The 14,610-nt window shown below is 42.6% G+C and overlaps 1 protein-coding gene across 1 annotated transcript; it reads left to right on the forward strand.

The window, feature by feature from the left end:
- The first annotated feature begins 9,651 nt into the window (after positions 1 to 9,651).
- On the forward strand, positions 9,652 to 10,965 carry LOC126427154 (piggyBac transposable element-derived protein 3-like). Its single transcript, XM_050089379.1, has one exon. It carries the CDS (start codon positions 9,652 to 9,654, stop codon positions 10,963 to 10,965), a length of 1,314 nt encoding a protein of 437 aa, XP_049945336.1.
- Positions 10,966 to 14,610: the final 3,645 nt, after the last annotated feature.

Here is a 14,610-nt window from a genome sequence, read left to right on the forward strand (position 1 = left end):
GGTTTCTCTGTCCGTAGTTGCTATGTCTCATATCCGCTTGTGGTCGAACATGATCAGACACAGGTAAATTAAGTGGCAATGCGAACTCTGTGGTTAATCTTGAGAACGCTACGCCTTCTGCAAACGATTTCAGATGACATATAAACTATCATATACAGTACTTAAGTTTTTGAAAAGTCTTTGCTCTTCCCGCCAAGAAGTGGTGCAAAGCTCACAACAGATTTCTAAACCTTCAGAAGAGAATAATAATTTAATCAAAATATAAATATAAAATAACACCACAAGTTGTAGAAAGCTGAATGTGAATGTAATATCTGCGAGAGCGTAGAAGAGAGTTTTCGTTTTCAGCTGATTCGAGTTTTGGTTTCAATATTTTGTGGAGGGGTTCATGTAAGAATAAGGACAAAGGGGTTGGGTGATAATATTCTGCTAATAATCATGCTTTGAAATGTTTTTTCTGCTTTTTTATCTGTTAATGTAAGCAGGGAGTTTACTCTTACATTAACTCCTCCACAAAACATTTAAACCAAAACTGAGATCAGCTGAACACCAAATGTTTCAACCACTCTCTGACAACGATTGTATTCACTTTCAACTTTCTATAACTCACGTACAGAACAGAAATAAACAAACATTAGTTTCCAGCATGTAATTCGTTAGGTTGGAAACATGTAATAAACAAACCAAACAGGAAGAGACATGAAGTGAACACACAGTTATGATTTTAAATGACAGTTTTCGGTGAAATGTCTACAGCCAGTTCAAAATGGTTCAAATGGCTCTGAGCACTATGGGACTTAACATCTGAGGTCATCAGTCCCCTAGAACTTAGAACTACTTAAACCTAACTAACCTAAGGACATCACACACATCCATGCCCGAGGCAGGATTCGAACCTGCGACCGAGCGGTCGCGCGGTTCCGGGCTGAAGCGCCTAGAACCGCTCGGCCACCACGGCCGGCTCTACAGCTAGTGACAGACGAAAAACGAGCGAACGTCAAAACGAGGCGTCCAGGTGAGAGCAAACGCAGATGTCTGCCAACAACTCTATTAGCTGTAAGTAATCACCTATTCACGTAAAAAAAAAAGATGTGAACTGTTTTATAATCTGCAAGTATCACATATCAAAACAAAATTGAATCATTCTAGATTCAACCGAAGTTGCCTTGAAGTAAAAGACGAAACGCGTCTTGAACAAATAAAGTATACTGCAGCAAGAAAAAAAGCGTTTGTTACTTGCGAAAGGAAATAATAATCAATAGCTGTAGACACTTAGCAAATTACATCTTTTGACATACCATCAAATTAGTTTCGGCTTAACTTCTGTAGGTCCATACAGCATATTGTAAATATTAACGTGTCCCATTTCATTATAATTCACAGTCCACATGCTATTAAATGACGTTTAAAAAAATTCATCAATCCATTCTGAAAAAACTGTAGTTACTTTCACATCTCGGTAGATAAATAGATTTTGGATATTTATCATGCGACACAGTACATGACGCTTTATAAGTACACATTTGCAAAAAAAAAAAAAAAAAAAACACGTTTCGATTTCTTGTACCGTTTACGAAATCTGGGCCTGATACACCTCGAACCCATCCGCCGACATATCGTTCAGTATGTCGAGAATGGTGATAGCAATCGTTCTGCCTGCTCGACTTTAAAAACAACATCGATATGTTGACTAAATTTCACACGCATTAATGTATTAACTAAAATGGACTATATGCAAAATCCACGCAATGCGTTTTTACCTCTGCACGCTCATTAAAATTTGGTGCAATCGTTTACGTAAATGCGATACAGTAAGTAACCACAACGAATAACGGAAAGAAATCCAGTCCTCTATCGAGAGAAGATATCAGTCTGTAAGATGCTGGAGAATCAAATTTGTTCACCCAGTAGTTTCCTTGGAATGGGATTATAAGTATTTCGGTAATTTCCGAGAATGTTTGTCTATCGAAGCCGCAGTGTGCAAACGATATATATCGAATGTGTGAATCTAAATCGATCACGCGACTGTGGTGGCTGGCGTTATGATAAATTCTTTGTGTGATGTTGGGAAAACCCAAACGATTTATGACGGTAGTGAGCGGGATGTCCGGTATTGTAGACGCTTCTTTTGCCTCACGTGGAAGAATCTAATTCCATGCTTATGCAATGCAGAAAATTGTTTCAATTTTTGTCGGAAATGTGACACTCTACCCGTATTTTGGCGTGACATGGCAGCTCTACCCAGGTTAGGCAAAAAGGGAATGCTTCCCGAAGCATACACATCAAATGGACTTTCTCATGACGACAACGTCGACGACGAGTGAGGTCAGTCGTTTCCTTTGTAATTACAACTATTGTAGTAACGCTCTTTAGTCGTTGCTGTAGTGACCACTAGAAACATCCTCATAACGCCCGCCAGCATAGTCGCGTGATCGATTTAGAATCGCACCCTCGGTGCCTATCGTTTGCACCCTGCGGCTTCGATAGGCAAACATTCGTGGAAATTCCCAGCATTTCACAGCTGCGCCCTCGCCCGCGACAGCGCTTCGTCGAAAGTTCGTATTCGTGTAGCCGGGGGTCCTGTAGCTGACGTCACGCTCAGCGCGTTCTGTGATTGGCGGCGCGGACCTGCAGCGCGGCAGTTGTTCCACGTGGGCAAACCGCGACACACAGCCGGTGTTTCCATGGCAACCGATTCCCTGCCGCTCGGCGGCCCTAGTGGGAACCGGCCTTAACTCCCCAGCGAGTAATGGCGGTTTTCTCCCGTAAATAAAAACGGATTTTTTTAAAAATCTGTCCACAGCAGAACGACGCGTCGCCTGCCAATTACGAGATGGGTATCCATTCCCACATGTGAATCACACTGCTAGTCGCTGGCCGGTTGTGCCATTTTAATGCATCCGAACAGTACTGTTTGGCACTCCACACATTCGTGGGTGGTCTTCCGTCACAGCCGGCTCCAGCTCAAGCTATCCTAAACTTCTGAGGAGAAGGAGGTTGTGCGAGAAAATCTTCCAGAAAACACGTATAGAAACTGTCAAAAAATACCATCAAAACATTTTTATAAGCGCCAGTTAAAGCATGTGATACTGTTTTATTATGCTCACCTGGATGACACGCGTTGCGTGGCAAGAGGTGTAACTATTTACGCTCCACGGTTACGAAGATTTATAACGGCTAGAGAGATTCATGTCGAGTTGTACGACACTCTCTGGCGCAGTGTGCAGGCGGATTTGAAATCGCAGTCGCCTGTCTCTCTGACTATGCAGGCTTGTCCTTTGTAACACCCCACCTGTCGCGTGTCTGGATTTTGCATGTGTTCGCCCATGGCAAACAACTTGCAGAGAAATCGGGAGTGGAAATGTACGCAAGAATGGATAAAGCTAGATTTAAATGTCGCCCTGTCACCCCTAATTAATCTGCGGTGATAGTGTTGACGATAAATCACACCTATGTTTAATTCAAAACATGAACTATGAGAGGTTCAATGATATCAGCCAATTACACAGAAATAAAATAAAGCAAAAGAGTGAATTCACGATCAAATTGCGGAAAGTAAATACTCTACTGAATCACTATAAATGTATTATGAATTTCAGACCAATGCTGAATAAAAAAAATAAAAAAAAAACAAATGAACCATTTACAAATCACCCTCCTAGCTGGGATTGGCAGTGAACTGTGTCAAAATTAGTACAAAACGCGATCTCTTACAAATTGGCTGACCGACTAACATCGGCAGAAAACGTAAAATAAGAAGGATCACTACTCGCCAAAGTATCGTGAAACCTGAGTGGGAACAGCAGTTGCACGTGGTCCAGATGTTTAACGCTACTCCTAACGCAGACCGAAGCGGGAGCGACCTCACGGTACAGCCGCTGCTGCTGCCATATGCGGCGGGCGACGGCGCGGCCGTGGAGTCGCAAGCTACGCTCCCGCAATACTTGGACAACAGGCAGCTGTCCGCCAGCTTCTCGAATTGCGACAGTCTCCCCCTCGGCAGAGAGCTGACTCGGCTAGCGTCCTCTCAGAACGAAAGCCGGAGCCAGAAGGCCCCTACAGATCGCTCCCAGCCTCTGAACCAGAGACGCACCCGCTTCCCCGGGGCCGACACGCGGCTGGCCGCACTGCACGGATCCCCAGCCCGTTCCACTGCCGCCGCCGGCAAATTCTGCGGCCAACTCTGAAGTGGTGCCTTCGGGAAAAGAAAATTCCGGAAAATTCGTTGTTGCCCACAGCTGTGGATCTTCCCAGGTCGCTTGGCCGGAGTTTACTCGTCAGATGCATTCAGGCAAAATCACATAGTTACAAAATCGCGCGATTCTCCCTGTGATACACCGCCAGCATGCCAATGCATTTTTACATATATTTCATACACCGCAATCGAGAGTATTACTCCAACAAACAACTACTACTCATCTACAAAGCGATTGCGTCGCTGTCAGTCGTTTTTATTGACCTAAAGTGCTCGCAAAGTGATTAGTCGCGCTAAATGGACTCGTGTAAGGGGGCAAGACCGTTGCCGCCTTACACCTTAAGTTATTTTATTTCACCTTCTTTCATGCTAATAGGCTATGGCTTTCCGTCCTCGCCCACAAGGACAGATATCGATGTACGAGTGTTGTGTTTTACTTCATGGAGATACATGATTCGGGCAGAATCGGCGATGTGAAAAGAGTTATTCGGTTGGCGGCTGGTGTTGCAGAAGACGTTAACTGCGGAAGGAGCTACGGAGGACGCAGTGTAGCCGTTGGCCGACAGATGGCAGTACGGGTCTTGCGCTGCTATGCAGTCATAAAGCAGCAAGATGTTAGGAATGAATAAACAGATCAAAAAAGGATAATACGTCTACTGCACACGATTCTGCCACACAACCAAGAAGGAAATTGTAGATAGTAATGAAAATAGGACTTCCTATAGCTTTCTGTACACATTCATTAATACAGAACGGAGAAGAAATGTGAAGTGTAAAAGTACATTTTTCGCCTCTCTTCCCGTTGTGGAAAAGGAATGATATGTTAATATTCGCTTTTATTGTGCTTAAGAGAATATGAAACGTACTTTAACAGTCGTACATGTGGCTAGGAAATGTGTTTTTCGTAAACCGATCTCCGAGTACCGCTTCTGATTCGTCACGTAAACACTTTCACATCTGTTTTCGATACGCAGTTTTAGATGCCGGTTTTCCTTCTGTATTTTAAAAGTAAAAAGTCGATACCACACCATACCGTCGTTTTGCTGTTTTGAAGCGCGTTCGATTTTATCAGTGAACAAGTACTGAACTGGAATGCGGTCAGCACTCTTGTCACGTTGTCAGGCTTGTGTAACGGTACTCGATAGCAAACCTCGCTCCAGCAGCACTGCTTAAGTTCTTCCATTTTCTCACATACGTTACACATACATCAGTCTATGACTTCCACACGGGTCGTCGTCTTGTAGGATGTTTCGGTAGCTTCTGTTTCACGTTTGGCTCAATTGCTCACTCACTCCGCTCGCTATTTCGCCAAATACCTTTACAAAGCCTTCCAGAGGCGACGAGAACATTTCAGAATATTGCCCTGAATATCGTCGGTCCTTTTCCACAAAGCTATCAAAACAATAAATACATCCTGTCCATTGTGTCGGCTTTATTCGTTCAAGGCTGCAAGCTTCTAGGAATCAAAAAGTGGAGAACCACCCCCTTTCATCCAAAGGCAAATGGCCGCCTGGAACGTGTCCACAGGACAACTAAGAAAATGCTAAGTTACTATGTAAACAGAACGCATTCAGATTGGGACCGTTATATCAACATAGTCGCTTCAGCCTATAATAGCCGTGTCCACGAGTCAACAGGCTATAGTCATTATGAGAGAGTTTTTGACAAACCTATGAACTCACCTTTTGAATTGGACAAATTGCCCCCAGGTGTGGACATAACTGAAGTCAAGAGGTTATGCCGCCATTTCAAGTCAATTTGGAAACAAGTTCAAACCAATAATTCCAGAGCCACCAAAAAACAATTACAGCGGAGTAATAAGAATGCAGTAATGCCTCTTTACAAGCCTGGAGATTTAATCTTGTTGCATAACCCAACAATAAGACGAGGAAGAACAAAGAAGTTTGCACCTCAACATGAGGGACCGTACCCTATCATTCGGTTAACCTCTCCAGTAAATGCTGAAATTCACTTGCCAGATCGGTTAGTGATAGTACATTTTGATCGTCTGAAACAGTTTTATGCAAAAGCACCTTCCATTCCGACAGTTTTGCCTGATCCATCGCCTAGTAGTGTGTCAACTATGCCAGGACCTACAGTGGCTAAAGTGAAGAAAAAGAAGGTAAAACCTTTACCTGTCAGACCTAGATACTCCCTAAGGAACAAGCATCCTTATGCACTGAGGTCAAGAGACTAAGTTTGTATCAAGCGTAGCTGTTCACTCATATTCATTTGAAGTTTCATGTAATACTTGTTCAGTTGCATGCGCTGCTGCAGCCTTAAGTGTAGCTTACTAACATGTAAGTGCAAAGTGTAGAGTAAGTAGCGAGCAAGCAAAGTGCTGGAAGTATGGGTTGGAACGGCAGTATAATTATATTCGATGAGGAAATATCTGCTCGAATAGTACGATAAGTTGTCGCAAGGACTCCAAACCACTTCCTGAATGGAAAAAGTAATTGACAAATGATACGATACTATCCTGATCCTACACTAACACGAGTTTAAAACTCGATCCTGGGATATTAGATCAGTTATAGCCACTGTCTGTCTCTTCCATGTAATTCAATTCTCCAGAGCTTAAGGTAACGGAACGATTACAGCTGTCCACATTTTCTGCAGTTCCTGTGAATCACACTGGAGGATGTCAGACGCAATGCTTGTAATCGCTGGGTCACTCTCATACCAGCTTCATCTGCCTCGTTGTAAATATCACACCACACCACATCTCTCTCTCTGTTTCCCACCCTGAGAGTACAAATCCACGCTTGAACTATGGAGTTTACCCCAGAGTTCAATCTATGTATCAATAAGGTAACAGGACGAGAATAGCGAGGTTTTGGAATCATTTATTATCGAAAGAAATAATTACACAGTACATACAAACCTAACATTCAGCCGGGAAGGACACAGCAATTTTAATCATACTTCTTTTCACACGTTGCACTGTCCATCTACACAGCACACCTATGCAAAGTACGTATGACTATCAGTAACAAAATACACCTGCTAGTGCCGCTGTAATGAAAGAGAGCTGCTAGCTGCACCGAAGTTTTAGCGCGTCATATGCCTGCACTGAAATGCTGGAGAGTATGACAAAGAACGTTGAGAGGTGAGTGTTCTGTGAAGAGGAGTGGTCTGTGCTATGGTACCTGGTTATGGGAACTACAGTTGTAGTGTTTATGCCATTCATCCTCCATACGACAGTACTGGTAACTACCCTTTTGAATATCGCTGCAAGAGCTATTAACCACAAATCATTTTGTCTGATGCTCAAATAAAGTACACGTTTTCATAATGATGTCTGCCGACGTACACAACACAAATTGCTATCTTTTAAGAGGAACTTTTATCGATTGTCTAGCAGAAGCTAGTGAAAACTTTTCCCAGGTTACAAACCAAGTGAATATTCAATGTTAATTCTTCAATACTATGCGATGAAAGAGTAACTTATTTAGTGAATGTTCACATAGAGAGATACCGGCACTACTACGTAATTGGTAGAGGACACAATCGTTTCTAATGTAATGCATCTCAGTTCGTATAGCACCCAATAATATTTTTCCGCTATCTCGGGAAACAGGGATTAAAAGTTTTTATGTTCCGCCGTTAAAGAGACTATTGGTATTCGGGGTTGCAAGTTAAAGGAAGTAGGGCCGCTCTTGGGCGTCTCCGGGCGTGTACTCCTTCGCCATGCACATCCAGGAATTGGCGGATATACGTAGCTTAGTGTAGCCGGCGACTGCGATGTGCATCTCTGTATCGAACCTGGCTATGTACGGAGGGCAGCTGGGCTCGGAATTGTTCGACAGAGAGCGCTACTTTAAGAAGAATAGAATCAGAATCGTAGTTAGAGTTGAAGTATTGAGTATCGCAGCTTCACTAGTTCGCCATAGTCAAACACTAGTGCCAAATAACAGGCCACGCCATCGCAGGCAAACACAAAACGTAACTGAGCGTGCGGAGGCGCGCACAGCCGGCTGATGGAGCGTCCTTGCTGCAGGCGCCAGAGCAGCGCATTGCGTTAGATACGCAGCCGCACGCACACCCACGCACCAGTACACACTACGTCGAACGAATCACTGCGCCACATGTTGTCATTTGTTACACCGTCTAATGAACCGCACACGTCCTAGTTGGTGAATTACACTACTACACGAAGTATCTTATACCTAACCAAACGCAAATTACATAGAACACACTAGTAAACGAAATTATTCCTACCTTATCTACAGCCTTGCAACTAATTCAGACTTTTATGCTGTCGGAAATGCAACCTAAAGTAGGGAGGTGAGTCATCTTGACAGTGACGGCAACTACTGAAGATAAAATCTACACTGGTAATATTTTGATTAACACCTGTATCATTCAAATACTGAGAATAGCATACGAAAAGGGGAGATAAAAGGAAAGGGTTATCATAGATTCTTTATCAAACATCTATAGGATAAATTCAAAATCATATGAACGAAGGTTAAAGTCAAGAAAGTAATTCAATCAAAGATAACATTTACCATGGAAGAGAGTAGCAGCCGCATCTACAAGGAAATTCAATGCGACTACAATGCAACTCGGATATGGAAATGTTCAGTTAGTTAGCTGCTCTTGAGTCGCTCTAGACTACTTTTCCGATAGTTGTCTGGATGCAAACGCTATTAGATTGTTTCAGTTTTGGAAGTTTGATAATTCGTGAGACAGATATTGAAGTTTTGCTCAGTCATTCGACTGAAGAAAGTTAATCTTTACCGTTCTCAACGCAACGGTATAGTAAGAGGAGTGTTAGACTTCAATTGCGTGATATTGGTTTATCGGTTCAAATGGTTCAAAAGGTTCTGAACACTATGGGACTTAACGTCTGAGGTCATCAGTCCCGTAGAACTTAGAACTACTTAACCCTTTCAGACCTGGTCGACACAATTGTGTACATAAAGTTTGTTCACTAATATTTCGCTGGCAAGAAATGTCAGGTGCATCAAAACTAATTGTCCAAATTTTTGTAGGTTTAGTTTAGCCATGCTTCAGCAGCTGCTGCTCTCTTGTGAGCAGTCTGTGAACTACATAGTAAAATATACTCTCTGGTGTTGTCTCTCTGTGGGAAGCCATTACTCGTTGACTTTATTGCTGTAATAGTCACATTGTGGGTTTTGTTAATGAATGTGTTGTGTGGTTTCCTTCTTTTGGAAACGTTATACATTCTTTCAGTGGAATTTTCAGCAATTTCATTCAGTTCACATTTGTTTTATGTATCAGGTAAATTTAATGTACACATTTGTGCACAACAGGTCTTTAATGGTGTAAAATTGGAAACGTAACCTAAAATTTGTCTCAGATGTGTTTGCATGGTGATGGTAGTTATGTGTGGTATTTGTTTCAGTAATTTCAGTACCAGCAGCAAGGAGGAGAGTAACTGACCAGTACACAGGATTTTATTTTAGATTTCTGGCTTTTGACTTACAAATATGGATAAGGAATTTCTTTCTGTGGAGAAAGATTGGGACTTGATTATGGACATAATTGAAAATGGTGACGTTTCTGACATTAGTTTGAGTGGAAATGAGGATGACAGTATACCACTGATTGAAAGGCAAGCTCCACAGATAGTGAAACGTGTTGGAGCAGATAAAGTGGGCGTGAATGATGTGTGTAGAAACACCATATCTGAAGATGAAGATGACGGAGACGTGATGGATGCTGAAATGAACTTATTATGCAATGAAAACAACCCAGAATTGAATAACCTGTGTGACAACATAATGGTGACACCTAAAGAATCCATAAAATGGAAACGCAAGCCTCTAAGTACCATGACAGAAACATACAAAGCTCCAAATTTTGAAGAATCTGTCTTGTGTTCTCCAATACAATACTTCAAAAGATATATACCAGATGATTTGTTCACTAACATGGCAGCACATACTAATATTTATTCATTACAACAAGGCAAATACTCATTCAAGCAGACAACAACTCAAGAACTAGAGGTGCTATTTGGTTTGCATATACCGACTGGCGCTTTGAAATTTCCCAGATTACGAATGTATTGGGATACAAGCCTGAAGGTAAGTGTGTTTTGGGAAAACATGTCACGAGCCAGATTTTTAGAATTACGAACAAATTTACACGTGGTGAACAACCTGGAGAAGCCACCTGAAAATAAAGATAAATTTTACAAAGTCAGGCCAGTTTACACAGCCATTCGAAAACGCTGCAGTGAACTTCCTATAGAAGAGAATGTTTGTGTGGACGAAGGAATTATTCCTTTCACTGGGAAGTTTTCTGCAAAGCAGTATATCAAGGGGAAATCAAGTCCATGGGGAATCAAAGTCTTCATGTTGTGTGGAATGAGTGGAATAGTGCATGATTTCCTTTTGTATCAAGGTGCTACAACTGAACTAAATACGCCATGCTGCAAAAAATTTGGATTAGGTCCTGCTGTTGTTTTAGGATTTTCTGTTCCACTCTCAAAAGGTAAAGGTCATAAACTATACTTTGACAACTTCTTTTCATCTTATCATCTGTTTCAACTTCTGAAATCTCAAGGCATCAATGCAGCAGGTACCGTCCGTCAAAACAGGTTTGGAAAGAACTTGCTTTTCTCAGATGATAAAACAATAATGAAACAAACCAGAGGTTACTGTGAAGAAATCACTAGTGCTGATGACATTACCATGTTTAAGTGGTTAGACAATAGGCCAGTTGTATTGTGTTCTAACTTTGTTGGTAAAGGCTCAGTGGATGAAGTTGAGTTTGGGGACAAAAAGCACCATAAATAAGTGAAAGTAGAAAGACCTGAAATAGTGAGAAGATATAATCGTGCAATGGGTGGTGTGGATCTATTTGATCAATTGATAAGCTACTGACTGCTACGGTCGCAGGTTCAAATCCTGCCTCGGGCATGGGTGTGTGTGATGTCCTTAGGTTAGTTAGGTTTAAGTAGTTCTGTTCTAGGGGACTTATGACCTAAGATGTTGAGTCCCATAGTGCTCAGAGCCATTTGAACCATTTTTTTGATAAGCTAGTACATAGTTTTCATCATATCTCGAAAATGGCCTTTGCGTATGATTTTTCACGCTGTTGAATTTGCCATCGTGCAAAGTTGGTTGGAGTACAGACAAGATGCAGACAACCTGTCTATCCCAAAGAAGAAGCAAATGGACCTTCTTTCCTTTCGTATCAGGGTAGCAGATGGATTGATACTGTGCCAAAAGAAAGTGACTGGACAGAAGAGGGGGCGTCCGTATGATGAAGGACTGGTTTCAGAAATGAGAGTCATACCAAGAAAAAGAGGAGAATTACGACCAGCTACAGAGATACAGTTTGATTCCATTGACCATTTGCCTTTGCATGATGTAGCAGCTCCAAGTCACTGCAAATTTCCAAAATGTACAGGGCGTTCAAGAATTCAGTGCAGAAAATGTAAAGTACATTTTTGTCTCCAAAAGGACAGAAATTGTTTTTTGCAGTTTCATACTAAACCTTAAACTCAGGTGTTGACCATTGTTGTTTAAACAAGAACGTAATATGGAATTATTTTTATTGTTTCCTCTGTTTTAAAGTGAAATAAAGTGTGGCATAATTGATCCATACTGTTAACCTCCTTAATGTATGACATGAAGCTTGAGACCGGATGGACACATTTGTGTACATTAAATATCTAGAAAAGTAGAGATCATACGAAATTTTTTCTTAGAAAAATGTTGTCAGGAGACTCACCTGAATGCACAAACGATGTCAGACATTTTTTTTACAAGTAAATAAAAAATAAGGGCTGAAAGGGTTAAACCTAAGTAACCTAAGGACATCACACACATACATGCCCGAGGCAGGATTCGAACCTGCGATCGTAGCGGTCGCGCGATTCCAGAATGTAGCGCCTACAACCACTCGGCCACTGTGATGAACAGTTACAAACCTTGAGAGCAATATATCAACGAGAGAAAAGTAATTCGTAGCCTTGAGTAGGACACAATAAAACGAAGACACGAAGAAAGACAAGTACGCCGATTAGTCAGAAGTTGTCGTCAGCGTCACGATTACTCAACTGAACAGAAGTCAATCTTTGAAAGATATACCGGTGTGCGTGTGTTGTAGGGACAAACAATTAATTACAGAAAGAACAATAAAATCTGAGTCAAAAGATAAATCTTACGTGTCGCGTAACTCACTAAAGGGACAATACAATGTGTATTACTGCAAGTTGATCGACTCTTTAAACATTTTAAGTGACTAGTTGAGTACATGAATAATTGACTGAGAAAAGTGATTAGCTTAAACCAGTATTAAGGCGTATTAAAAAAAAATTACTCCAACATAATTTACCTCTGCAGTTAGGTCGGACTGTTGTCAGTAACTTGATGTAGCAACGGCATAGCAACGGAATAGCAGACAGCAAAATTTCAGCCCCGCTATGTGTGATGTGAAAGAGGACCGAAATGATGAAATCAAGATTTTATTTCGTCGCGGAACTAAACGGGCATTAAAGTCAAAATAAATGATTGCACTTTACCAGTTCGCACGAGCTGAGAAGACTGTTGCTTGCAGGTAACAGACTGCTTCTAAACCACGCGAGGGGTTGTGTCCTCGCGAGAGCTGCAGGCGGAGTTCCACGTCACACCGACGGCGACGAACGTCGTTACGAGTCACGTCTCCTCCCGGCCAGGGAGGTGGGGGGGAGGGGGGGGGGGAGGGGACGTCACACTCAAGAGTCGGGGCTCCCACTTGGCGTTCCATGGCGCTGCGTCAGGACTTCATGACACGATCCAACTGAAGTGTTACAGTGTTCTGCGATCTCTCGCCAGTCACTCTTCGACTGGCACGCACAATTTCTTTGACTTCCTGACGTGAGCGTCGTCGGTAGGCGTCGAAGGGCGTCCTCAACGAGGGTCACCTCCAACTTCCTTCCGGCCATTTTCAAAACCGTGTTAACCATTCCTAACACCGAGTACTGCTTAAGCACCCATCACCGTAGGCTTCTTGCATCATATGGTGTGTCTCTGTGAAGGTCTCCTCGAGTTTCACGCAAAATTTAATGCAGACACGTTGCTTCCATCTCGATATTCGCAAACTGTGCGACGCAACGTTTTGCTCAGTACAGCACTGAACACTAACTGACAGACATACAACAATACAACTTCCGGCAGTCACACGTTAAACACGGGCGCGTGCTGGGATGCCAGTCGCATTTAGCTCCAATACAGCAAGTTGGGCGAAGTTACGAACGTTCCAGAATTTTCTGAACGGGCCTTGTATAGAACAATTTGTAAATTTGCGTGCAACCTGAACGTACCATCGGAAATGCATACTGTGTTTTATTGGGAGACTCCCTGTCGGTCAGGAAGGTTGGCCACCGTGGCAGTCGTCGCTACCGCAGACCTTGTGTCCCTGCTCTTATATGGCGGCGTGGAAAATTCAAAGGACGTAGAGGTGTGAAAGGTTGGGAAAAGGAGCTGTTGTGTTGGGGATTTGCCAGTAACCACTCCAGCGATCGAGTTGCACAGTCTGTTGCTGTATGTGTGGACTGTGAGACGGGTCTACGAGGAATGTTGTAGGTACCCCTCGCAGCATATAACACGGCATGTGAACAGTGGTCGTAAAAAGGGTCCTAACCGACAGTCGACGGAGGCGGTTCTCACGCCTTCTAGGTGACACTCGCTTTCACAGTCAGCAGGAGTCGCTGCTACCTGAGAATGATTTCCAGGCTGGCCACTGTCCGAGGTGAACTGCAAGAAACTGGCATTTCCTTTAGGGCTGAGTACCTCGTAAATAGCCTTCACTCTAAGCAACACAGATAAACGCAGCACACACACGGTCGCTGACGGACGTGAAACTGGTCAGTGTGTGACTGGAGGCTACAGTGTGGAGCGACAAACCGCCATTTCGTCTCTTTTCTCCAAATGAGCGGGACGTCTAGCGCACCACAACTTGGTGATCAACGCGCATTGTCTGCAGAGTGGAACTGAGACCGGAGGTAGTTGAATAATATTTTAGTGTTTTTCCTTACCGTGACTAGGGCCCACTCATTCAGGCTACCAGGCACATCATAAGGAATGTTTGTTGCATCATTCTCAGTGGCCAAGTTAAGTCCTTTTGCGAGGTGCTGGGGCTAGCAGTGTATTTAACACTAAATTCTTCTAGAATCTTCATATGGAAATGATGCTCTAATCTCCCCTTTTCTAACTCCGACTTTTGCTGTTGCACATGGATTAAAAAGAAACATGAACTGACTGTAATCGACCCTGCAAGTGGAGCAGAAAAGTGTTTGGCACCTGCAATAATTTAATTTGATAGAAATTAATTTGATAAAGGAAAGTTTCATTAACATAGAAATGAAAGAGTTTCTCTACCGACCTACAGAATGAAAGTTCTGTCCAAAATAACAATTTCATTTATTATGACTAAACTCAAAATAATAAACAAAA

Source organism: Schistocerca serialis, chromosome 11, assembly GCF_023864345.2.
Source record: "Schistocerca serialis cubense isolate TAMUIC-IGC-003099 chromosome 11, iqSchSeri2.2, whole genome shotgun sequence".
NCBI lineage: Eukaryota > Metazoa > Arthropoda > Insecta > Orthoptera > Acrididae > Schistocerca > Schistocerca serialis.